The sequence below is a fragment of the Plectropomus leopardus genome, chromosome 12 (assembly GCF_026936395.1).
Source record: "Plectropomus leopardus strain MGB_pleo_1.0 chromosome 12, ASM2693639v1, whole genome shotgun sequence".
Taxonomy (NCBI): domain Eukaryota; kingdom Metazoa; phylum Chordata; class Actinopteri; order Perciformes; family Serranidae; genus Plectropomus; species Plectropomus leopardus.
The window spans coordinates 24268323-24295693 of record NC_142187.1 but is presented as its reverse complement, the minus strand read 5'-3'; the positions used below and the strand labels follow the sequence as shown (position 1 = coordinate 24295693).

Genomic DNA, 27371 nt, shown 5'->3' with positions numbered 1-27371 from the left:
CAAAAACATTAAGACTCTGCCAATGTCGGGGAAGATTAACAAAAGGCAATAGCGCCGCAGACAGATAAACAAACATATTAAACAAGATTGGGGAGATAGAAACAGTGGGAAGTCCGCTGCACATAGTGGCAGTTTTGTTGGTTTGGAAATTGCGTCAAAAAGTATTCATCAGCAGTCCGTGTTTCACAACAAAAGAATCAAGTGGCTTGATTTTCAACAACGTCTACATCAAAGTGTTTTGTCAAGTAAAATGTTTGGTTGTTGATTTGGAAAAAAAAAGTGGCTGGATGGAAAATGTATAAAGAAAGTGATGGAAACTCAGGTAGCTGAGCCTGTTTAATATTCAGGTGATTGTGCCCTTGGAGATGTACTGTAAATGGACGGTATGTCCGACCGCACTCTCTCTGCCGACCTTGTTCTCTCTCAACCTCTCTGTTTTCTACCGGTGTAGGTCCACAATTTGCACACAAGAAGCTAATCTAAATAAGGCTGTTTTGCTGACTCACATTACTTTATTTCAATAGCCACCTATTTTGGGACCCAGTGAAACTAACAGAATAAATGTTTTTCCCAGTTAGAGGTGCAGCTCTCAGATGGGAAGCAAGCAAGATTCAAACACTTCACTACCATGAGATTGTGCTCAGTGCAATACAGATCACATGCAGCGATTTCAGCAGCAGTTTGAAACAGAGGAAGCGTGTCTAAGTGCTTAGCAACAACACCTCCCTTTTTCCAAAGCCTCTAAGTACAATAAATGCCAGAGTGAATTCTTACAATGTGAAAGAAATTAGCAGCTGTGGAAGAACTATTTAGATTTTTGACTTAAAGGGACAGTGCATCCCATAATAAAAAATGTATGTGTTCCTCTTACCTGCAGTGCTGTGTATGAGATTATCTATATTGTTTTAGTGTGTGTTGCAGAGTGTTGGAGATATTGGTTGTAGAATTAAATGGTACTCGGCTTGTGGTGCCAAAATAAATCAACAAAACTTAACAGCAATGTCTTTTTCCAGAAATTCTGACCCAGTTTCACAATATAATTCACAGTTTGGTTTAGTTTAGTTTAGGATCTCTTTAAGTTAAAGCATTGCTGCCAATATTCTTTCTGGGGTCTACAAAACAGACTCAGCATATTGACATGTACCCTTTACAACTTACACCATAACATTTAACAGCTTACATCAGATCACAACATTATAGAATGCACAGCGCAAAACTAAATGTCATAAAAAATAACAAAGTAACACGTAACACTGCAGAATAAACAGGACAAGACTAAAACACACACATATTCACACACACGGACAGTACAAGCTCCTGACAATGCAATCATCATCTTAAATTAACAAGTCTATTTCACTCAGTGTCCTAACACATTTCAACACTCCAGTTCACCTTAGTAGTGAGTGCAATAATTAAAACTTTAATTTTTTTTAAAAGAATTTCAATTTTTTTTTTTTTTCTCAAGTTTCTCAAATTTCTTTATTTTCTTACCATGTAGTAATATTATATTGGGACAAGGCAGACATCTCTATGGTCAATATCTCCAACACTCACATGTCATACCAAACAATCCAGACTGATAATTAGTGCTACAGGTTAGAGGAAAAACATGTTTTTTTAATTTTGTTTTGTACTTTACAGTACTTTAAATGTACTTTTATTTTACGGAAAAAAGAGAATTGTTGCCTTACTCTGCAGCTTTAACATCTTTCAGCTCATTGTTTTGATTTTCTGACCCACAAGTTTAAAGTTTTGATCCAGTCTCACCTCTCACATTGGAGTCAATCAAAGCAGCTGTTTCAGTGAAAAAAAAAAAAAACTCTGATAAAACTGACTGTATGCTACCTGCTCAACATTAGATAAAGTTTGCTAGCTGGTGAATTAAGTGGAGCATCTAGCAGCTGAGGGGTCACTTATTCCTCTCAGTAGTTGGTGGAGATCAAAAAACAAAGCTAAAAGCAGAGTCAAAGTAAAAAAAAACTATGATGCATAATTGCTCCTTTTACAGTCTAAGTTATTATATGCATTCTTTATTGGATTATTATTACTGATGCATCCACATATAAGCCACATTTTGATATTGTAGGCAGCGGAATTGGAGCAAATATGTATACGTTTTATAATAACAATAATAGATTAGATTAGAACATTTTGTAATAATAATGATAATAGTAATAATAATAATGATAACAATACCATGCATTGGACACCATGCCAATTAAACGAAATGCATACAGTGCATTATGCTGAATTAGCTAACCCTGTCTTTTGTATGTTAAATCTTTACTGGGAAAGTTTCTATACCTACCCAAGTGGAATAAAAGCACAAAGTAGCATAACATGAAATACTTATGTTAATGGCAAGTATCTCAAAATTGCACAAAAGTACAGTGCTTGGGTGAAAACAGTTTCTGCAATTCAGAGCTGGTGTCAGTAGGATTTATAAGCCACTGAATTAAATCAGTGATCTCTGGGTGTATTTGAAGTGATTTTGTTGCTCTCATCTGCCGTCAGTCAGTTCACATTTTGATGCAGTGACCCTTGTCCTTCTCGGCAGCTCTCACTGCAGCGAAGCCATAAAAAGCGAGTCTCTTAAGTGCAGCTGGCACTGTACTGTCAGTGATGTTTGAGCTGATGCTATTTGTTAACTTCATAATGGACTTTGCGCCTTTATATTCATATATAATGTTTAATAATCCATTAGTTTCAAAGGGAAGGCTTTTGTTATGAAAATGCATAGCTGAATTTAGAGTGCAGATTGAAAAGCAAAGTCTCTTTCTGGTTAATGTACATACATTTACCTTTATATTCATGACTTTCATATCCAGCGTAGTTGAAAGTGCAGAGTCAAGGCTTTGTGTGGTTGTTGTGCAGCACAGTCCCATTTTGCAGCGACAGAAAACCTCTTGAATTACTAACGATTCTCTGAAAGTCATGTCCAATGTTGAAATGTATGTCCAACTTGCATGACTGCTACTGACCTTGTGAAATATTTATCTCAGGCTTGCAAATTGTTGAATGTCCTATATTGGTGCCAATTTCTTCTTGTTTGCCTCTGGTTACTGCTGACATTATTCTCAATCCCCCGGCCTCAAGAGAACTTGATTGAAGTGGAGCCAATTTCACCCTATACAGTATTTACACAAACTCAGTCATCTGCTGTTCTTTTTTTTCTCCCCTTTCCCTCTATACTTGAACTTTTGTAGCACCCAGAAACATCTGCAAACACACACACACACACACACACACACACACAAACACAAACTTTGTAGTTCACACATCAGACTGTTAATCCAGAGAGGGACATTATTTCATAATGGAGGAAGGGCTGGGCATTATTATTGTATCAATATTTTAGGTTCACAAAGAGATGTCTGATAAATTATCATCAGTTATTAGGATATTGGGTAAATGCATATAAAGTCCAGTTAAGACCAAGGCCTGCAATGTTCTAAAAACCTGCTAGTTTACACCAATATGTCTAGACAAGATGATATATCATCTCCATAGCAACAACTCTCTGTACTTCTGTCCTGATTCCAGCTTTTCAGGTCTGTCTTGTCACTGAATAATCACCGATTAATCAGTCAATGAGTAGACTATGTGTTTGTGACATGCACTCATACAGCAAGCAGCAGCAACGTCTAACCATCTGACACCAACACAGTGAGGACTGAGACCAACATACGTGTCAGCCGCAGGGATGTAAATGACACATGCTCAGATTTGGGCTGTTGTCTGACCATGCTGCAGCACACAAATACACTGTCTGCTGACAGTAGGAGTGGGGGAAAAAAGTTAATACAGTATGGGCTTGTGATATATTCTTCATGACAATATTGTATCGACACAGACACGCCAAGTGCCACTTTTTAAAAATTGCATAAATTATTGCAAACACAAATTAAACTTGTGAACTATTAGAATCATACAATCAATTATTGTTTCGGTGTGCTGTATAGATTTTGCAGCAATAAAAAAGATTGACATGACAGACTGAAAACTTTATCCTATTTGATAAGACAGATACTGATTAAGTTTTTCTTTGGGGGCATAATTTCCATTTTAAAAAGGGTAATAGATTGCATTATATGTCTAACGCATTACTCAGCATATCACAAAACATTAAACCCTTTAAAATCTGAGCAAATTGTGATGAGTTACAAGAAAACTACCTGAAATTTACCAAATAAATAGGAAAGAATAAAAGTTAAAAGGTAAAAAGCAAACACACACACACACACACACACACACACACACACACACACACACACACACACACATATATATGTAGATGAAATAGTTAACAATAACATAGTTTTCTGGACATTTACTTTAATTAATTTCCTAATTGTTCTCCATCTCTCTCTTTTAAAGCTAACTTTCAGGTCATTGTCTTGTTACATTTTCCAAATTTCCTGCAGTTTGTGGGACGTCTTTTGTCAAGTTTCTTGTTGCCTTTTTGGCCATATGTTCCCAAAAGAAATAAAACCAATTTGCTTAAGTTTCAAAGGGTTAAATGTATATAAAAGGCGTCTCAGCGCAATACAAGAAAACTGATGTCGTTCTAGGATTCAAAGGGTTAAAATTTCAATAATATTGCATTCTGACTCTAGCGACATGATGATATGGTATCACTGGGCCCCTGGTGGTTCTGACCCCTGAGTGACAGTCTTTAACGGACTTGGCCAGAAGATTTTGCTAAGTGGGTTGGCTGCTGAAACAAATGACGTGCTTTTCGATCTAAAACCAGCAGCTGGTGACTTGATAAGCTGAGTCGCAAGTGGAGTTGAGCTAAGACAGGCCAATTCATGCCATTGCAATGTTTTTACTTTAACATTCTCACAATCTTTGGTCTAAACTGGGCTCAACAGAAAAGCTAAAAACAGTCTGCAGTTCAGAAACTTGCATAATTTTTTTAAAATCCAGCCTTTGATATCAGAAAAGGTCAACACTTTCGATGACAATATATTTTATATATAAATTGATATATTGCCCAGCCCTAACTGGAGGGCAGATAACCTCTCACTGAAATGACACCTTCACCTAGTATTTGTTATATGCAGAATAGTCCATTCCAGTCCACTCGCATCTCACCGCCACCTGTCCAATGAGTGTTTTAATGAATGTCTTCCCTTTCAATAGCGGTATGAAGACGCTGTTAAAGGAAATACCATTGCTAATTCTCAACATGCCTTTAGCTGCTCTCTTACTCTCTTATTATTATCACATACATTTGCAGTCATTTACATGTCCTTAATACTTTCATTTCTCTCTCTGTTTGCCAAGGTTTACACTAAAATGCATATGTGACAGTCCTGGCTGGGATTTCATCAATTTCTCTGTAACGATGAACTTTTTCCCCCCACTTTGTGTTATTAATGTTATCTTTGCCGAGTTCTCTTTCTGTGAGTAGTCATGATGAAATCTCTGGTCAATCTTTTTTTTCTAGGTGCAACAACCGTACGCAGTGTGTGGTTGTCACTGGCTCTGATGTCTTTCCTGATCCATGCCCTGGCACCTACAAGTACTTAGAGGTCCAGTATGAGTGTGTTCCCTATAGTAAGTATCGCCATCCAAATCTCATACTGAACTCTTATTGTGTGTTTTTTTTAAGTGTCTGTAGAATAGACAGATGTGCTGTAACTGCAGTCTCTGTTTCATAAGACTTGCATTAATAATAAGTAAAGGAATAGAAGTTTTGCAGCCATTTAAAGGAATTTCACCTAAAAATGAAAAGAAAAATAATTGCTCAATCATTTCCATTGGATTGAAGCCATGCAGATTTTGTGGAAACGGCAGAAAGTGGAAACAGGCACTATCCTCTTCCAGTTTTGGTTACACAATAGTTTCTGCACTTACTGTGTGCCTTTAATTAAGCCATCATTTTCCTGGTTATGGCCACACATATGAACAATGGTTCAGGGAGCGGCCGTACATATAAAGGACGCCACACCACAGAATTTTGCTGACACTAGATATCAAACAAAATCAAGAGAATGTGTGGTATTAATTTGCTTAATCTGCAGCAAAATCAGGGGACCAAAATGTCCCAGAAGTACACTACACAGCAAGCTGACTTGCTGCCGAGCTTTCTGCTTTATTGGCTTCCGCAGTAATACAAAATCCTATGGAAAAATTCAGTAAGCTTTTTGTCAAGGGAACCAGGGTGACGCTAAATTCTGCATAAGTCTACAGAGAAACATCATCCCTAGAGCGCTCTATAGGGACTCAGTCTAAACGCAAATGGTTTTATCATCTGTAATCATTACATTGTGCAATCAACATTTATTTTTTCTTTTAATTCAAAAGACCAATTATTTTACATTTTGTATCAAGATTTTAAGTCCATTAACCTCATAGTTCTGTGACGGGATCTCCAGTTTTTAGGGCAAGTAGCTCATGAAAAAATAAGGTGTAAAAGTAATTAAGATACTCTTGATATTACAATAAAACAAGTATTTTTGTGTAAGTGAGAAGAGATATGAATGGAATCTTTGAGTTTCAGCTATAACTTAAGTTGAAAGCTAAAGCTGATGATATTCAAAAAGGGGATTAGAAAGGATTCAAATATGTTAAGCAGATTTAATATTAGATTTGAATTCATTACAATGTTACGTGTGAGATGCCGCCGCAGCACAACAGAAATAACTTGAATGTGTGGTTTGTAGTTTGTGGCGCTCACAACACTGAAAAATGATACTTAAAAAAATCATAACAGAAAAATATTCTTCAGAAACATCTTCCCTGTTCTTCTGTGAAAAAATTTGATTGGAACATCCTTCTACTAAAGAACTACTTCCTGTAAAGATGTTTTTGTTGCTGTTGTGAGCAGCCGAAACAAAAATCCATTCACATCTTCTTTATTCTGGTGGAGGAAGAAATCTTAGAAAGATATGTTCACACCTGAGCAAATATTATCCAAGCTATCTGCACAGCAAGATAACACTAGGGGCAACTGCAAAAAAATGTTTTTCCTATAATTTGGGTGAACTAAACCTTTAAATGGCTGTCTTCCCCTGAGAGAATAAGGGAGAGAATACAAAGAAGTCAGTATATTACACAGGGTACAAAAAACAGAGTCTGCACACTACACTATGCTCCTATAAATATTAAACTACCATCAAGGTGACATTTCAAGCTTCATGCTCTTCATCAGACAGACATCTGATGTTTATTGGCGAATGTTATAGTGTGTGAACTCTGCTTTTTTGTAACTTGCATGATCTTTTGTCCAGCACCTAATGTTTATCCTCTGGATGTGCGTGCGTCTGTATCTTCTGGATGTGCGTTCTTCTGTAAAAAAATTTTTTATATTATACAGGTTGTGTTTAGGAATCTGAAAATGTAATTTGAATTTTTAAAAAGTCTTTAAAGTCATGAAATAGTGTTTAAATTTATTTTTAAGGCCTTAACTGCCACAAACATTTTATCTAATTTAATTTATCCATCTTTTAGTTTGTTTTTTTTTTTTTTTCAAATCTGTTGTGTGAAAGTCCACAGTTAGGATGTTACAGATCTTTAAACTTAGCACTGAACCTAATACATACTTTTTACTTAATATTTGCACTGTTGGCAAAATGAACAATATGTAAACATATTCGTATAGAAATCCAACCTCTGCATTGGAGTACAAATATACTACTTACCTTCATACACACTTGCAATGCTTGAATAAGAAAACCACTTTTTCTCAAAGAAATCAGCCTAGAATTTGGTCAAAACTGTCATTAAAAAATATTAAATTTAATGTTGATAACTGTAGACACTCCTGTAGTCCTGTAGACATATACTACAGAGACTTCTGGAGTAAAACCGATAAAAATCCTAAATGTTTAACCAAATTCCTGTCTTCAGTCATGGATCAGCTTTAGTGTTTCACTGTGAACATGATTTAATTAAACGTACTGTAGAGTTGTTTAAATCCGGCACTATTTTAAAATGTCTGTGGTATCTGATTTGAGTTAATCTACCCTAAAAGGGTGCTGTAGAGTAGTTTATAGGAGCAGCTTTAGGCCTCATCCCTGCCTGTGAAAGTACTTAGTATTTAAATTGATGAATTGTAAACATCTACAGAAATATTCACCTCTTTTTCTCTTCTTTCAAACAGACCTCCCTTTCACCTCCTGTCCCGTTCCCTCCCTGACTAACCTATGTGCTCTCATTTTTTTTTTCTAATCTTTCTCATGTTGTCTCCAGCCTCTCCCCACCGCCTCCACGCAGAGCGTACGCAGCTTCAACTAAAGCAGCTCCATATTAGGCCGACTGTTCATCAGTCATCTCATGTGCTGTTGCTCTCTTTGGCTCATTTAAGAGTTTGGTCTGTAACATTAGCACCGTGTCATGTTTTACGTGTGTGGGCGAGCAAGTTTGGAATCGAGTTTTGATTTGTGTTTATAAAGTTTGAACAAATTCCACTCTCCGTCAATACACGCCAAAAATAACTGCTGTGATGTTTCTCTAAGACTGTTATCCATCTAAATATGACCAGGAGGTTTTTTTTTCTCCTGCCACTTAGGAGAAGCATTTTTTTCGAGGGATTTATCCTGCTTTTACATCGGCCAATGCATTATTTTGTTGGCAGTTAAAGGCGGTAGAAATGAAAAGTCTAATGCGCTGGAAAGCATGGCACATAGCTTGTCTCCAGCTATAACTTGTCTGTTTTTATATCCTAGGATGAGAAGCCGTTTCACTAACAAACACTTCTTCCCCCCCGTAGCTCTTCTTCCCAAAGCAGCCCTGCAGTTCATCTCATGGTCATATCCTCCAGCTAATTCTTCTCTTTGTACCTGGTAGTTGACTCATGATAACCTTTTTCTCCCTTTTGCACTCTTTTTTGCTTTCTTTTCCAATGCCTGAAATAGAAGTGGAGCAAAAAGGTAAATGAGTGGTCTGGTCCCCCCCCCACCCTCCCTCTGGCTCCTTGTTCTGTGGTGTTGAGTACAGCTCCCCTTACGTCTCCTCCCCCCTCCTGATTGCCTCTCCTGTCAAATGCTAAAACCCCATAGGAGGATTGTTTGCACCCATGGAGTCCAAATGAATTAAAAAAAACCCTGAATTTTCAAAATGACATCCACGGTCATCGAATGTAGTTTTTTTTTTCCTTCTTTTTTTTTCGCAACGTGAAAGAAAACACCAACTGTTGGGTGTCGATTTGTTCCAGGGACTCTTGCCTAGCACTGTGTTAACCCTTGAAGAATGAGTGTGTATATATTCTTATTTGGCATAGTGTTAGTTTGCTTGGCCCAACTTCTGCTGCACCCATAGCACGTGATGTGAAATAGCAGTGATGGCTGAGTGAGATTGGCACAGATGAAAAAAAGAAAAGAAAAAGCAAAACAAGAAATCACTTGTGTCGCTTTTATCCAGAACCAATTAATTTAAAACCATCTAAGTGGAAACCTTGCCGTGGCCTCCCTCACCCATCAGTGGTTACTTTTGTCTTTTGCTGCAGAAGTAGTGAAAATCCTTTACCACTGTTGTTCGATTTACCCCCCCCAACCTCCACTTTCATTTTACCTCTGCTTTGCTGCCTCCACCACCATCGACAACCTGTTGTTCACTCTTATCACAAGATGTGAAGTCTGTCCCCTTTTTTGTTTTTGGTTCATGACCTCAGTCATGTCAGTATGCATGTGCAGTGTGTAGCTGTTCATGTGGCATTTGACGTCAGAGACAGGCTGGTATTTTTTTTTTTTAAAAAGTGTGAATTCTACTTCTCCCATTTGCCATGTCTTTCATTTGCAGGATTTTTACCCTTTTTGTTCCCGTTTTATTTTGTTTTGTCCCTGTTAGGATGTAGCAGCAGACCCTTGAGATGCGAGTTCACGTCATATTTCTCATTCTGAACAATGTCATTTATTTTCCTTTTTCCCTATTCATTGGCAGTAGCACACACTAGTTAAAACATTCCTCCAAATTCACAGTCCCTGATCTTTTTATCCCCCACCTGAGTTGTACAGCAGCAAGAATGATGCGTGTCAAACGCGCTACGTATGTTTCAAATTTCTTCGCCTTATGGTGTTTTCTTTCACTCTCTTCCCTGTCACTAGTTTTCATTTGTCCCGGGACTCTGAAGGGTGTAGGAGACGCCACCTTCCTGTTTGAGGCAGAGCAGCAAGCCGGGTCGTGGTGCAAAGACCCGCTGCAGGCCGGTGACAAAGTCTTCTTCATGCCCTGGACTCCGTACCGCACTGACACTCTCATTGAGTACGCCTCTCTAGAGGACTTCAAAAATGGTCGCCAGACGACCACTTATAAACTGCCGCACCGTGTTGACGGGACAGGCTTCGTAGCCTATGATGGTGCTATCTTCTTCAACAAGGAACGCACTCGCAACATTGTCAAGTTTGACCTGCGCACTCGCATCAAAAGTGGCGAGGCGATTGTTAACAATGCCAACTATCATGACACCTCACCATACCGCTGGGGTGGCAAGACGGACATTGACCTTGCAGTAGACGAAAGAGGTTTATGGGTCATTTATGCCACGGAGCAGAACAATGGGCGCATTGTGGTGAGCCAACTCAACCCATACACTCTCCGTTTCGAGGCCACATGGGAGACAGCGTACGACAAGCGCTCTGCCTCCAACGCCTTCATGGTGTGTGGCGTGCTCCACGTGGTGCGTTCGACCTATGAAGAGAATGAGAGTGAGGCCAGCAGGAGTCAAATTGATTACATCTACAACACCAAGCTGAGCCAGGGCGAGTACACCGACATCCTCTTCCCCAACCAGTACCAGTACATCACCGCTGTGGATTACAACCCCAGAGACAACCAGCTGTACGTGTGGAATAACTTTTACATCCTGCGCTACGACTTGGACTTCGGGCCACCGGATCCAGCTGAAGGTAAGAGTCGATCCTATTTTGTGTTTAATTCACTCTCCTTTGTGTGATTGTTCTGCTTTTTGTTTGCAACTTGGCATGTCACAGATGGCTGCCTTTTAATTTTGGATGCAATTCAGGTGTGATAAAGAAAAGAGGGTTGTGTTAGTCTTGGGGAAAGGGCTCATTTGCAGACAGAAATTACAGATTCACCTTGGAATGAGGGATAGCTCCCAATGGGATTGCGCCTCTTCAGACACATATTTCTTTATTACCATGAGGCAAGGCGAGGCACTCACTCCAGCTGAAGCTTGGACCCTGACAAATTATTTAATCTCAGGCTTTATCCAAAACCATTTTATATATATATACATATATATATATATATATATATATATATTAAATACTGGGAATACATTTGAGAGGCATTGTGCACAGTATGATAGAGGTTATCCTCTTCCCCCTTATCCGCGGATTTCAAGTTGTGTTGCCATGGCTACCTCATCAACTTCACAGAAAGCTTTTTTTTTAATTCTGCACTAGATCAGGAGATAATAACCATCCTATTGTGGCATGATATTTTTAAAAGCACCAGGCTGAAGTGTGTGTGAGTTGTGCACCACATGGTAAATCAGCGCACAAGAGTAGCTGGAAAGAGAGATCAATTACAGTGAAGAATCTTGTCAGGCGGTTAGGGGGCTTAAATTAATCTGTGAAGTGCCGAGAGGTGACATATGTGTCATCAAACAGGGACCTTACATTAAGTTGATAATGAGCTTAATTACCTGACTGCAGCCACCTTACCCCACAGAGCCGAGTTAAGTCTCCTGTACGGATTGGGGAAACAAGGATCTTGACCTGACTTCTGGTTATGTTAGAAGCTCAGGTCGCCCTTGAGCACCGGTCTGGATTAAGTTATGATTTTTAACTTCTGGATATTAGGGAGGGGTCGCCAGGGGGAAATCTGATTCTTGACCTGAGCTGTTGAAGTGGGGTTAGCGTTGATGTCTCAATGGCGGCTGTGTGCTCCTGAACTCTGGCCTCTTGTCAACAAGTCTGTTTGTTTTCCTGCCGCTCCCTGGAATCTCCCCAGCATGATAACTCGACACCCCAAGAGGTGGAGGTGGGGGGTGGGTTGGGGACTTCAAGTCAGCAGCCCTTTTTACACAGAAATTGCGCTCTAGGGCTGCTATAAAGTCACTTTTGTATGCCTCATTTGAATTTTTGCACAGAACCAAACAACAGTGTGTGATTATAGAAAAAAAATGCCATCAAAATGGAATCAAAAGAGGCGTGACATGTAACACAACAGCGTCGGCCTCTAGTGAGACATAAAACATACACGTCAGCAGTATCATACGTTTTGATCCCTCTGGACCTTGGAGAGTATTAGAGTGTTAATACTCTTGACAAAGGTCAAGAGTATTAACACTCTTGACCTTTGTCAAGAGTGACCGAAACGTTACTATATAAATAATAAATTATGGTGATTAGCAAGAGCAGTGTGCAGGATCTTCTTTTCAAGAATCAAGTGATATTTTCCAATGCACCTTCATCCAAGATAGCTGGATGTATGAATACCTCCCTTTAAACATCTTAAAAACATAAGGGGTGACCAGCAGCTCACCTGGAAGAGCGCACCCCCCATACGAAGGTTGTGTCCTTGCCGCAGCAGCCACAGGTTCAGTTTAAACCCCGGCCCTTTCCTGCATGTCATCCTCCTCCCTCCCCCTTTCACACTAAAAGCTGTCCTATCAAATTAAGGCAAAAAGCTAAAACAAAAATCGAATGATCATAAATTTAAAAAAAAGCAGTATTTAAATAGATGCTAACAAAGTTTTCCTTTTGGGACATAATTTGCATCCACATGGTAATAAATTGCAATACCGTTTCAGACACCGACAGACACCAGCCTTGTTGCTACCTTAAAGACAAGACACACTGTGCTTTTATTCCGCGATGCACCTTTTATACTGAACAGCGAGGCGGCATAATGGCCTGCTATTCCCACCTTGAACAGGCAGTGTTAAAGCTGCTTTTGTCTGTTCTGCTGAACAACCAAACCCTCAATTAAGAGTATGTTAGAAGAGATATGAAAAATGCTCAAACTTTAATGAGTTCTCCACGCATGCAAACTGCCTGCTCAACTGTTCACGTCCTGATGTATGTAAATGTAATTAACAACTGAATTATCATAATTACCCTTCTTGTCTCAAAAGAGGCTCAGGGAGAGGAGGAAAGTGGCCATCACAGAGCATTTTCAATGAAGGGTTTAATGTGCTCTCTCAGCTACTGTAATGCCTCGGTAAACATAAATGCCACATAGGCTCAGTGTTGCCACTTGTGTCGGGAACAGTGCGCTTAATCAAGGAACTCAACAGTACATAGTTGTTGATTTCACTCATTCCAAATACTTTGCCGTCCTGTTAGGGAGCTCCAATCAGAAATGCGTCCTTGCACCAGAGCTTGTCACTGTGGATCATTAAGTGTGTTTTATGCGAACATTTTTGAAATGTTGTGAGCTCAAGAAGAAGAGAGGAGGCATCTTGAGATGCCACGGCCAGCAGCAGCACGCCGGGCGATGTGAATGGCACTTGAAAATAATTGGTTCTTGTTTATTAGGTTTTTTTTCAGATCTACACCTTTAACTTCTTTACTGTGTAGCTATTAGGATTTATTGCTGCCCATGATATGGTGTTGAATTAAACAACCTATTCTGCAGGGTAATCTAATGGTGCTGAAATAATGTCTCTCTCTGAAACTGAGGGGCACTTGAGGCGTAAAGGAAATTAATTGTGCCCATTAAGATTCATCGACCACAGAGTGAAGTTACCTCGAACACCAAACCCAGTGTATTTCTCTCCTTTGTAGAACTCGTGTAACACAATAAGCGTCTGTGTCCTTTTCTGTCAGAAGCATCAACCTTGGCTGTAATGCTCATCCTGGAGAGGTGCTAAAGTGTCGGCAGGATTAGGGGTTTATATTAACGGAGTTTTAGTAAAGTGATCAAAGCAGAAAATAATTGATCTCAGCAACTTGTCTGCGTTTTCCTTTACCTTGTGTAGAGCGTTTGTAACGCTGTGGGTTGCTTAATTCTGGCTCTGGTTGAAGTGATTAGCCAAGATCTTTCCCAATATTGATCTTCCCACTTATTGTTCCAAACAATTCACACGCGTTTAAAGAAAACGTCTGCGCTCTGCTAATGCATTGTGAACACAAAACAGCAATGATCAATACTTAGAGAGTCCATCTCCTCAGAGGTTTCTCTAAAAGAGGTGGATGCCAATAAAAAGCACACCAAAGCGCCCGCTGTTACAAAACTTAGAGGGACACTAGTAATGTATTCTCTGTGATGTGCAAAGGCATTAACTGATTTCAATCCAATGAATTAAAAAAAAAAAAAAAGCAATCAGAGGAGCAGGCAATTGCTGAGAGCGTTTCAAACTAACAAGGAGGGAAAGGAGAAAATTAATTTGTATTTGAGGTAGCATTGATCTGAGGCCTTTAAAACGAGAGGCATAAAATGAATGGCTTTGTCCAAAAGGCTCAACCACTCGGCGTAATCTGGTAGCAGTGGGCACAGCGCTCAATTGAAATGTCAAGCAAAACCACTATTTCATATCTGGCATGCCACATGATAGATATCTATCATTACTTTTTCTTTTTTTGCTCAGCCATTTTGTGGCTAAACCCAGCTGTGCACCTCGCTGCACTTTGCTTTCATATCCCTGAACGACACCTCCAGGTGAGCCGTCAAGACAGAGGACATTTATAGATGTATCGCGCACTAAGCCTGTGTTCCACCCTCTGAGGCATGATGTTTGGCAACAGAAATAGAGGCTGGAGTAAAGAAGTCAGGAGATTTGCAGGGGCTCTAATTGTTCTGCTTTTGGATCAGTGCTGGTGAGATTATGGCAGGAAACCGTTAAAGTGGACTCTATAGGCGTAGATGACAGAGAGTGTTTTCCTCTGAGTGTATTTCTGTTTGCACATATATCTTCCTGCATGCATGTGTCTTCATTGTGAGCAACCTCTGACTCAGACTGTCTAGTTGTGACAGCACTGTGTCGGCTGCTCCACAGTGCTCAGTTTCAGGCCACATAAATTACCCTGCTCAGACACAGGGTATGTCCGGCAGAGCTTTTTCTGTCTGCTGCTCTTTAAAGAACAAGTGTCAATAAAGCAGCGAGGCTCTGAAACTATTTCTCAACTGCTTGAGTTTTCAGCAGAAATATAGACATGGTATTCCAAAACGTTGAATAAGAAAAATTGTCCGTCGGCCCTTTACCTTCCATGCCAAGCTGTGTGCTCACGTCACGTAGGCTCTGATGAAGCAGAACAGCATGAGCGCATATAAACAGCCTAATGTAAAATTCATGTCTTCTGGGACTTGTTTCTCTGTCATTAATTACCAGCACTGGCTCTAGGTAAAGAGGCAAAAAGACCAACTGTAGCTCGCACACAGTTCTTATCCTCTGAGACAGTCTTGTTATTGTGTCAAGCTTAAATGCACAATGAATAAAGATCTAGGAAGAAACACACACACACACAGAGTCACGCCATGCTTTACGTATTGTCGTCTTTTGGGCTCCGTTAGCATGGGAACGCGCCCTTGTTGAAAGCAAAAGTGCAACATTTTAGGGGAAATACATTTATTTGCTTTATGTGGGAGAGTGAAATCTAAATCGCAATACAATTGTAATATAGATTTAACATATTCATTAAGTGAGTTATAGAAGTGCTGTTAGTTGGATTTTGTTATTTTCAGACAGAGCTAAGCTAGTGGTTTTCGACTGTTCTTCATGCTAAGCTAAGCTAACAAGCTGCTGGCTTTAGCCTTTTATTTACCAAGCTATATCACAGACTGCATATGCGTCTCAACTTCCTCCCACTGTATATCAATTAAGCCAAAATATCACAGATATGGAAAGTATCAGCTTGTCTTTTTGGAGCCAGAGTCTGCATACACTGTGAAATCTGACATGTTGACTTTGCTTAAATTCAAATCTAGGAAACTGATTGCCTTGAAAAATGTAAGTAGATCTAACTATTAATCTAAATTTAAGTTGATGTTATATGAAATTGTTAAATTAACTTAAAATTTGGTTATTTACTCAATATTGAAGTTGCTGTAACTTAAAATTGGCACGCTAAATTACCATAATCTGTTTTAAGTTTTAGCAACATAAGTAAATCAAGTTTACTGTTTTATATGCTGCTGCCAGTTCCAAGCTCGTATTTGGGCCAGTAGAGCCGGGTATTTTACACTTTTCTAAATCCAGAAAAAGAGTTTTCTTCGCTTCATGCGCCACTGAGCAGCTCTCATAGGAATGAATGAGGCCCCGCCCCCATGGCTGTATCCAGATTTATAATAGATCCATGGAGCCAGCCACCAGGGGGAGATTAAAATGTTTTGGCTTCTTTTTGGGGGAGCTGTCATGTCGTCCATCTTTGTTTAGGGTTATTGTGCTGTATTTTTACTCTTTGCCTGCTTTTGCATTCGATCACATTTACAGTATGATGAAAAGAAAAATGAAAACTGTCCCAGCTGTTGCATGTTTTTCTTTTCTCTTTTTCGTTTGAATCGACAAAAGGAAGTTTGCACACTATTTCATTTATAAAAGTGTGCAGCTGAGTCAGGTACCTTTCATAACTTCCAAGGAGAAGAAAAGGATTGTGGCTCACACAGATTTTCAGCTTTTAATAGTGCAAATAGACCCTGCTAATGTAGAGATGATTTTTTAACTGAGCTTTGCCTATTAGATATTTCCTTTCAACTATACCTGTGTATTTGCCATTGTACTGGGAAGATTAGCCCTGTAAGTGATTCATATTCAAAAATTTAAACCAATTAAAAACAATTTGATTTGGCTTCTAGTTGTCATGGCCTTTCTCTAATAGCAGGTATTAGGGAGCTTATGATCCGTTTATCGTGGCGTTTGTATGGACAGGTAGATAACATTTACTGTTCTTGACACTGTGTGTGTAATGTGAGATTAAAATGCTCTTTTAATGCAGTGTTGTAAGCTCCAAAAGCAAGGACAAACATGAAATCTAGACCTCCGATCATCTGATTATGGTTTAATATTTTGTGTCATCTCCCTCGCAGATACATAAATGACTCTGGGGGGCTATAAAGTGATAAAACTAATTCTGCTTCATCTCTGATGTCTTGATTGATGATCTTGCATAATGGTTTTCCTTCCTTTTAGCTCCATTTTAATTTACACACTCCGTTTGAGACTCTGGTGACAGCCATTTGTCAAGTGTTCAATCTCAAACTCTTCCATTATTTACAAGAGGTATTATTCAGCATATGGCAACAGTATGCCTTTGGTGTCAGATTGCCCATAAAGAGTGACTTCACTGCCTCTTGAGAGAAATGGCAGCTAATTGGAGCAGCCCTCTCTTTGGTTGAGTGCTATCAGAGGACACGAGGCTCTTACTGGAGGGGAATTTGTTCTTCGCAATCAAAAGAAAATTGTAGCGCTCATGGTGCAGAGACATCAAAATAAGCCCACAAAATGCTTCGACATCTGGCAAGCTCATAACTTGATGTGGTATTAAATAAATATGATGTTTGTTTGATGTTCTCAATGTCCTTCACAATCACACTCTGATAACCCAAGACATGCTGACTGTAAATATCTACAAAGATAGCATCTTTGCTTTGATTAAAAAAATCACTCAGTCGACAACTGAGTGCCCCTCCTAATTAAAGCGATATGATTTCATGACTCTGCCTGAGAGAGCGAACATCAAAGAGACAATGACCAAAGCATAAAATAATATTTTTAACTAGTAGAAAAAAGGAAATGTGGTGCTTTTTTTCAGAAACTAGACAACTAGACATGGTGTCAATATCATTTATGAGTATAAATGTTCATACGATTTTATCTCCATTGGAATTTGTGATTGATTAATGGGATGAGGGCTGCAACTAACAATTTCATCATTTTCTCTATTAATAGAATAATCATTTGGTCTCTGTAATGTCAAAAATAGTGAAAGATAATCTTCATCCTTATTAAAGCTAGAACCAGAGATTAAATGGTGTTTTTGCTTGAAAAATGACTGTGAAAAATGTCTGACTAATGGATTACTCATCTAATTGTTTCAACTCAAATGGAAATAGTAATGTGTATGTAATTTTTTGAAATGCATGTATGTGTCACCAAGAAAGCATGATGGAAATGCCAAGAATAACATCTTTTCTTTAGAAAGTTTGACACAGGTAGAAGAAACGATTCACAGAAAATTATCTGACAACATTTTAGATAACTGCTGAATTCTTGAAGGCCCTGAAAACATATTTTCTCAGTCAGCGTTTAACAATGATCAATGTGGTTTTACACAAACAATCTGTTTTCTGACAAAATTGCAAGTTTTAATCATTTCACACAAAACACATTATTTTTTCTTTTATTCTCTGTGAGGAAAATGTATTTCTTTGTTTATTTTTAGTTTAGTTCTTGTCTTTTTAGTTTTCTTAATTCTCTATGCTGTTCTTGCTGGTTTGAAGTGGGTGGGACTAAATTAAATAGTGGTGATGTCACATCAGGATCCAGCAATATTTGAATTACAATGTGATGGCAGTTGGTGGGTTGTTTTGTTGCTGTCAATCAAATTCGTTCAAAGCACGTCCACACAGTGGACACTGATGAAGCAGATGAGCTTAGTTATAACTATTAAACTCCAAATAAATTACATTTTAATTAAATTTCATTGCTAAGTGTCACAAAGAAATACCAAAAAATTGAACTGGCTTTAAATGTCCTTTTCACGTGGGAACAGAATTACTTGGAGACTTCATGTAATTTAAACATTGGCTCCCCCCAAGATCTGTGTTTCGTGCAGCGCATTTGGGTGTAAGCCTGTATTTTACTCAAGTGTACTGATGTTACCTCTCGAATATGACATGTCATTTGTAAATCCTGTCTACACAACACAGAAATATTACACAGCACCACAAGTGGTGATGTACAGGCACTTATTATCCATCTTACCATCTTTCGAGATTTTGCTCTTCTGATGGATTTGAGCTTGGTATTTCTGCTAACAGGTCCATGCTGTGTGGTGAGTTGCGCCCCCTGCACCCAAAGTGCTGTCCAAACTTTTATTCTTAATTGCTAACACAGCCTCTGTAATTCTCACTGGGAAAGAGATAGAAACGAGATACAGCGAAAACAAAAAGTCTTAAAACAACCCTAAATCACAGATACACGGATTTGCACATGACTAATATTTTCACATGACCTCTCGGTTTGGCCAAACATGGTAGGCAATTTTGGGGATTTTTTGCTTGAAAATAACAGCAGTGGCATATTCTCATGAGTTATGATCACAGTTGACCTCGACAATTATTGCAAATTACTGTAATATTAGTCCCGTGCAAATAGGGCTGAAGTCACATATCTCATATTTAAATATTTACTGTTTTTCTTAGCCCTGGAAGAAAATAAATGTATCTTAAACTGTCTTTGACTGTTAAACAGTCAAATGAAAATTGAAGATGCCTTTGGGAAAGTGGTATTTGGTGTGTTTTGGTGTGTTTTATGCATTTTTGTAATCCTGTTTATGCACTTTTTAAAACATATTAACAGCTTGTGACATTTTTTATCATGGATAAATTATAGATATAAACGCTTATACTACTATGAGCATTTATAACGCCTGACAAAGTGCTATGGGGGAAAAAAGAAAAAAACCCTGTTGAGTATTAAAATCCTAAAATTGAAAACCACATTGGAATCCACACCTAAGGAACAAATATCCACATAGTCAAATACTGGTTTCCAGCTCTACAATTGAATGATCATCAGATTAGTTTATACTCTTTGCAGCAGTAACATGTAGATGTGGATAAAATGTATTTCTGTATCATCTTTCACTTAATATTTGGAGTTCTTGGCATCATCTCTGAATAGATTGAATCACTGATAATAATGTATGCTATTAAAAAGCATTTGCTGACACGACAAAGAAACATTTAAACAAAATGCCAAGAGCGAACAAGATATGGCTGTGTGCCGTGTGATAATTTATGATGAAGTGTGGGTGGTCGAGGGCTTTGGACTCATGAGTCAGACAAAAGTGGCTCAGGAGCAAGTTAATCAGTAGATGCAAGCAAGCTGTTACAGGCAGATGCATATTAGGGTTCATATCAGCCTGTGGAGAAGCAGACGTTTGCTCAGGTATGGAGAGGTTTAATATTCTCAAACCCAATTACACTTGCCCTTGTATTGCATTATATGGGTATATTGAATCAACAGTCAGCCCTATGAATCATCTCTTTTCCTGAGTCAATAAAAAAATCATCACTGGCAATACATAATATATTTGAAACACTTATTTCTTTCACCCTTTTTTAAACATAGCCAGCTATTTATTTTTTAGGAATAAATAAAAGTTTTTAAATTTATATATCTTCTGAAAAAGTGACCCTGTGTTTCACAAAGAAATATACAACACTGTCTTTATGTAAATAAACTGCTTCTGAATTACAATGTCGTGACAAAGGAATAGTTGCCTGGATTTAGTTCAGAGAAAATGCGTTTTTTGGAAAAGAAATATGACATTCATGTACCTCACAGGCTTCATAAAGAGGTGATTGGGGAGGATGTTGGGTGCATAAAATGCAGGACCGTGATGTCAGAACTTCAAGTTTGTTCCCAAACTCCTGTCTTAAGCCACTTTTCCACTGCACAATAACTCGCTAACATCAGGCTTTTGATTGTAATGTAAAAGGTTACTATCAACATTCACACACAGTTAAAATGACTCTGCAGTAGTCATTGTTAATTATCGTCTCCGGCTCCAATCAGCACAGATGGAAATACAACATGAGCATGCTAATTTTATCCCCTTAAGCTGCAAGATGCAATGGCACACCATCACAAAATACCGTCCGCCTCCATCCAAGTAGTGCTCAAACATCGTTACAAATTAGTCTGCACCAAGTTTAAAAGAGCGACTGAATAGGTAAGAGATATAAAAAAGAAATAAGGGGTATTGGGTTTAGGCAACAACAGAGCTTAAATAAGATGTCCTTTATAGTCCTCATGGGGGACTCATTTTGCTCGGGTCTGGACAGAGGACACCACAATAAATAACAATATATAAATAATAAATATCACAGCATTAAACTGATTCTAGAGAAAACAAAAGCAACTCCCTCTGCAGTACTTTGGTTAAGGTTAGGGAAAGATCATGATTTTGGTAAAGTTTTTTTTATAAAAGAGCAGAGAAAAAATGTTACTTTAAATTGATAGTATATATCAAGATTGCCTATTTTTGAGTTGAAATAAGATGTAAGTGAGCATTTACTGATAACTTGCGAAACCTGCGAGGTATGCTAATAAGCAACATTTCTTCATTATGTTAATAGAAAACATAATATGCTAGGCATTATGTTTCCCACAAAACGTTTTCACTGTTACAAATTGGTTGTATATAAACCAGGGTTGCAAACTGTAAGCACTTTCTTTAATCGATCATTGGTAAAAATATCAATGAAATTAATTGATTAATCATGATTTAAAAACCTTATAAAAACTTACAAAAAAAACTAATACCACACAATATTAAATTGTCCCCCGAGCAAAGATCACAGCAACACATTGCACATCCTCTGACAGCTTTGCATTGCCTATGAAAAAACATATGAAGATGTAGTAGCCTGGACATAAAAAACAAATCAATTTAACTGAAGAACGCTATGCTTTGCCAGCTTTGTTTTCCTAATGTTGCTGCTGAGCTTTTCTTCTAGACCCCAAGATGGCCACTTTGTAATGAAATAGTTAGAATGGCTAATAGTTAGATAGTTAAAATAGTTAGAATAAAATATTTGCGCCTTTTGTTTGCTGATGCTAATCATTGCAACATGCTTTGAAAATTCTGCTTATAGCTAGAATGTAATAGGAGCATACACATTGCTACACGTTTCAGAATCACATATTTATTCAATCGATTTAACTTCACATGTAAGGTCAAATTCTTCGGGACTAATTAATGGATCGTCTCTTAATCATTATCATCCCTAATATAAACTAGTTTATAGGAGACAGGGCTGAAATATAACAAGACATTTCTAATCATCTCAGGTCCTTTTCTTACCTTGTTCCCTAGGAGTATTTCTGGACATCCTCATAACTGTGAGTGCAAACCACTGCATGATCATCTGCTCTTGTTAACTGCACGTCAGTTGTTACTTTTTACACCCCGGCCAGCCTGTGAATGTGTGGGTGACAGACGCACAATGACTGAAAGAGTGTAAGGTAATTAGCCAGAGCTGCTGCCAGGGGAAAAGGTCATTGAGTAAAATGTCACAACTCAGCCAACACTGTAGGGTGGCTTGGGGTTTATTTTTTTTCCGCAGAGAGCATCACAGAAACAGTGTTTCCTCCCTGCTGGGGCCTCCTGACCAGATATTGTCAGATATCAACTTTGTAATAAACTCAGATATTTCACAGGAATGAAAAAGCAAAGATTCCCCTGACTGACTGATTAGTGTGAAACGTGAAATGTGGGCTTTGTCACCGCTCTCTCTCAGGAAATGGAGATATGTGTCTGATGATGGAGTGTCAGATAGCATGATATTGCATTTTCCCAGAAGCACCCAGGGAACGTGAAGACAACACTGTAGTGCCTTTCACAAAGGCAGACCTCATTGTGGGAAGCTCCTTTTATCTCTAAATACAATCAGGTGGTTGTGGGTAAAAATGTATGATCATTCATACAGAAGAGTCATATATCCATGCAGAGACATGCAAGTACACACAAACACTCACTGTGTTTTCTGCTTTGTTCATATTGGCAATTCATACTGTATAAAATTTATAGATTTCCTATTTCTGCTCTCATGTCCTTGTTATCTCTCGGCTCTCTGCAGCACCTATCCATCTGTGCAGAAGCTGAGGTTTTAAGCAACACACCTGAGCAACAGAGCAAACACAAGCGCTCTTGCACACGTGCATGTGCATGTTCACACATAGATTTGCTTCGCAGGGTAGGCGTGAATTGAATACAGTGGAATCGCATTATTGCTGATGTATGTTTTTCGCTTGGAGCAATGCAGTTCTCCTTCCGCGCACCAGCTTTATCAAAGTGAGAGAGATGAACTGGGCAGGAAAAAAGCAAAATGCAGACAGGCTTTGTCTTCATTGTTGACATTTAATCAGCCCAGGGTACTGACTCTGTTGGGAGGAAATCACTGCGATGTCAAAGGATGCACCACCACGGCTGCTTGTCTTATTTATGGGCTTAAGTAAAATAAAAATAGCAAGAGATAGATGTGTCGTGTTGGCAGCGTTGCCTTGATTTTGTTTAGGGAAGGAGCAGAAAAGAGGTGGAGTTACAAGTGAAAGCTGCACGAAGCTTTTTATTTCCAGGAATTATGGGCAGCAGTAACTCTGGCAATACCAACAAGCCACGGGACTCCAAACAGTCGCAGTTCCCCCGCTGCTAGAAACGATGGGAGTTCAAGGCAAGGACATTTATGACTCCAGCTCTAACAGCTTCACTCTTCTCTCACTCTAGTGCCAACCAGCGACGATTTCTCAGTCTCGTCATCCATGCCAAAGACCATAGTCATCACCACCACCGCCGTTACCACTGTGAAGGGGCAGGGTGACACCACTGTTGCAGGAGCAGATCCAAGAGATGGAAGGGACCCGTTTGAGGACAGCCGTGGCTCAAGTACAGCAGAGCCCACCGTCCCCGAGCTGCCACCAACGCCCAGACGCTTCTGTGAGGCGACCAGGAGGAGAGCCATCGACTGGCCCCAGACGCACACTGGAAGCACTGTGGAGAGGCCCTGCCCCAAAGGGACCAGAGGTAGGCCCCACAGTCTGTGTGCTAGTGTTTGATACATACTGATGAAATGTTATAAGTTTATTTAGAATTATCTCAATATTTATATTGTAATCTCTTCTAATGTTTTTAGAGTTTTTTACCCTTTTCCAACCACTGTTCTGCCTGCAGGATGTAAGCACTATGTAGAACATTTATGGACAGCTAACAACAGAGATGTGGACACATGACTTGGACTCAAGACACAAATTTTATGACTCTAGATTTGACTTGACAAAATAAAAAGGCTTACAGCTTAGTTTGGAAAGAACCATAAAAAAAAAACAAATGTTACACTACTTACCTTACTTTTAGGGGTACCAACCAAATTACATCCATACTACCAAGTACCAATTCATGAAAATCCATCATCGCCAAATGACGGTACCTGAGAGCATATCTGTGTGAGAACGTTGGGTTAAGACAAGAGGCAGAAGTGCAGTAAAAAGCCCTGAAGCCTGGAAGCCAGCCACAGAGCTCCACAGTCACTACATCGACTTCCCAGCAAGCCAAAACTATCACTGCAGTGCCAATCCATTGCCATAGTTTCAGCGTCAGGTCTTTTTTTTTAAAATAGCATTTTAATAATAGCTTAATATTATGACGAGCAGAGACAAGGAGACAGACAGAGACAGAGGATTAGCTCCATGAGTGATAGAAAAGAGCAGAGAAGCTGAATTGTATTTTAGTCAACTACATCACCTCTGCAGCACCCCAGAAATACATTTTTGTTATTCCAGAGAAAGTCATTATAGAAAAAAGGGATTGTTGGGTGCTAGTACCAAATTACAGGTACTAGAACCAATATCTGTTCAAATGTGAACGTCACTCAGCCTTAATTATGGCTTATTTAGGACTCAGTACTCAATATAAATTAGGACCTGATACTAGATGCTTGACTTGAAATTGACTTGATAGAGTGCAGTTTAAGCTTACCTGTGACTTGTAAAACAATGACTTAGTCCTGTACACCTGTTTTTGCAGTCATTTTAAAAAAACAGTGATGTGTCAAACAAATCCAAGTACATTGCACAGGTGTTCCCAAGGAAACAATGTCAATCGTATTTGATTGTGTCCATGTCTTTCTGTTATTTTTTTCATCTTCTGTAAGTTCAGCTATTTTTAATCCTTGTGATTATTCGCACTACTACAACTCTGTAGGGGGTAAAGTGTTTTTTTCCCATTAACAATCAAGCATTTCAAATAGTCTCAGAATTACATTTTTAGCCTACAAATGAACAGGAGCAAAGCTACAAACAACCTGATGAAATCAGTGTTTAAACAAATGGCCCTGTCACTTTATTTTTGCTTATTTAGTTAGGTAATGCGCTATTTCCATCTTTGCCTCCATGTACCAAGTCTGTGACATTTCAGCTAGAGGGCATGTCAAATTTAAAAATATAATGTAGCATGATTAGAGCCTGCCACTTCCCCCGAAAATTGGCGACATTGTTCCTGTTTGTGTGTAATTTTGAAACCCATTTCTTTTTGCAAAGTGCATGGAGAGAGAAAAATGCTGCTGCCCATTTCCCCCCTAGCAGAACACAGAAACCATTTGGGAAGTTATGAAACAGAATGCGCGTCAATGTCTACTTATTGTCTAAATTAAATTCAGACAGTATATTCACAGTTATTTCTCATTTTTAAAATCGCGTCTGGAAATGTAGGAAGTCAGCAGCAGCTAGGGGAACATTGTGCTGTTATACCAGATCAGTTGACAATGATACTCACAGGAATCTCTCACAAGTTACCTTAACACCTCATCACAGAGACTGACAGATCTGTCAAAATACAAAGCAGGGCTATTGGCGGATAAAAGCGAAAAAGAGACAATGTTTTGACTGTGGGGGTGAAAAAGGAACGAGTCTTTGATTACATACAGTATGTTGTCGCTGTTGTCAGTGAGAAGGCATTCATTAGGAGTATTTTTTATTCGGACATGGATAGCATATAAAATGTTTACTATTCTGAAATGTTTACAGGCAATAACAAACCGGAGTCCATTGTTTTGTTTTGTTTTTTCAGTTTTGTCCAAGCTGTGTAGGAACCTGATAATGTTTAAGTTTGCCTTCTGCAGTTTGTGTAGACTTTACAACGCTCACAGCCTTTCAAATTGTTTGGAAGCGGTTGTTCCTGCCCAACAGTTAGTTTCCTGCACCACAGAGTCTGTATGAATGAAGGATCAGCAAGAGAAACTGTATCCAAGCAGGGTTTTGGCCCCTTTCCAACTGTTGTGTTTATTCTATGGTCCTGCAGGCATCGCCTCCTTTCTCTGCACTGTGGCAGGGACCTGGTGCTCCAAAGGCCCAGACCTCAGCAACTGCACCTCCCACTGGGTGACTCAAGTGGCACAAAAGGTAAAACAGGAATGTGTCAATTACAAAATATAACAGCACACAAACACGTCTAGAATCAAACATCTAGTGGCAATTCTTTGACCTGTTTGCTTGCTTGGTTTATTTTTCTTATAGCAGCAAGAGAACTGGTCAAGGGTAAATATCATGAAAATACTTGAGCTAGTGTGGTAGCAGAGAGAAATGAGCTATGAGGAGTAAATGCCAAGTTCTGCAGTCAGTTACCGAGAATCAAAGAGCCAGAGCTTCTTTCTTCGCTGACTCTTCTGCTTTGATGCTCAACAGTCATGCCGGTAGAAAATCTCATGGAGACGCGCAGATAACGGTCTTCTGAACAGACCCTAATGCACAAACATGCAACATACTGCAGTCAAAGAAGAGATTTCTGTTGACCTGAAAAACACCTTGCACATGCAGAAGGTTCAGAGAGTGTTTCTGGCTGCTGTCAGCAGGCATTTTGGGACAGATAGACATGACTAAGTGAAGAACTGTGCCCCAATTCTTTACTACACTGCTAATTATGTGCAGGTTTTTTTTTTTGTCAGTCTGAAAAACTGACAAACTTAAGAACTGAATCAGCTTGGTGTTTGAGAGTGTGGCTGACACAATTTTCATATAGACAGAGACGCAAAACATTTAAATAAATGCAGATGGTGATGATACAGCCTCAAAATCACCTTGGAAAAAACAAAATAAGGAAATCTTTTGATACACATTAATGCTGCATCCACGCCAATTTAGGAATGCTCAGTTATTATTTCGAAGTTGTTCCTAGCCTTGTAGTTACCCAAAAAAAATACCTTAGCTAGGTATTTTTATTTCCACACATGTGCTCATTAACAAGTGAAACCAAATACCAAAAGTGTATAATTGGCTGAATTGATTATGTAAGTATTGATGTTGTGGTTTTGCACAGTAGGCAGAACCTCCATGCATGTTGCTGGTCTATTTTTCTGTTTTTCTCTACAGGTTAAAACTACACAACACTGTGTAAAAAACAAGAACACTCTGTTCATAAATGATAAAAGTAAATACCCTTATTGATTATACCATTGGCAAGGCCATGCAGCAGTGCAACCTTAGGGGTGTTTTTACATTTCACATTCAAGTCAATCAAATCAATGCATCCTGTAGTTAAAACGATCCAGTTAATTGATTCTGTACCAGTTAATACAGCCTGTATGCTTGCAAACTCTGAATAAACAACTGTGTTGCAACTTTGCAAAACTCAGCATGCACACACTGAAGCTAGTACAACCACAAACAATGTTATAAATTTCAGATAAAAGATTTTATTTTCCATGCCCTCAGTTCGTGTTTTAGTGGTCATGTTTGC

The 27371-nt window shown here is 38.9% G+C and overlaps 1 protein-coding gene across 5 annotated transcripts in view; it reads left to right on the top strand.

Annotated features, from left to right (window-relative positions):
- Window positions 1-27371, top strand: part of adgrl2b.1 (adhesion G protein-coupled receptor L2b, tandem duplicate 1) — a 197639-nt gene that overhangs the window by 128742 nt on the left and 41526 nt on the right. For 4 of the 5 annotated variants that reach the window (XM_088085591.1, XM_088085588.1, XM_088085590.1 and 1 more), the window contains 4 exons: window positions 5456-5565; window positions 10056-10856; window positions 23370-23666; window positions 25938-26038. In XM_088085591.1, the coding sequence (XP_087941717.1) occupies window positions 5456-5565; window positions 10056-10856; window positions 23370-23666; window positions 25938-26038 (1309 nt within the window). The remainder of the gene's footprint in view (window positions 1-5455; window positions 5566-10055; window positions 10857-23369; window positions 23667-25937; window positions 26039-27371) is intronic. The other variant, XM_042497046.2, reaches the window with a different exon arrangement.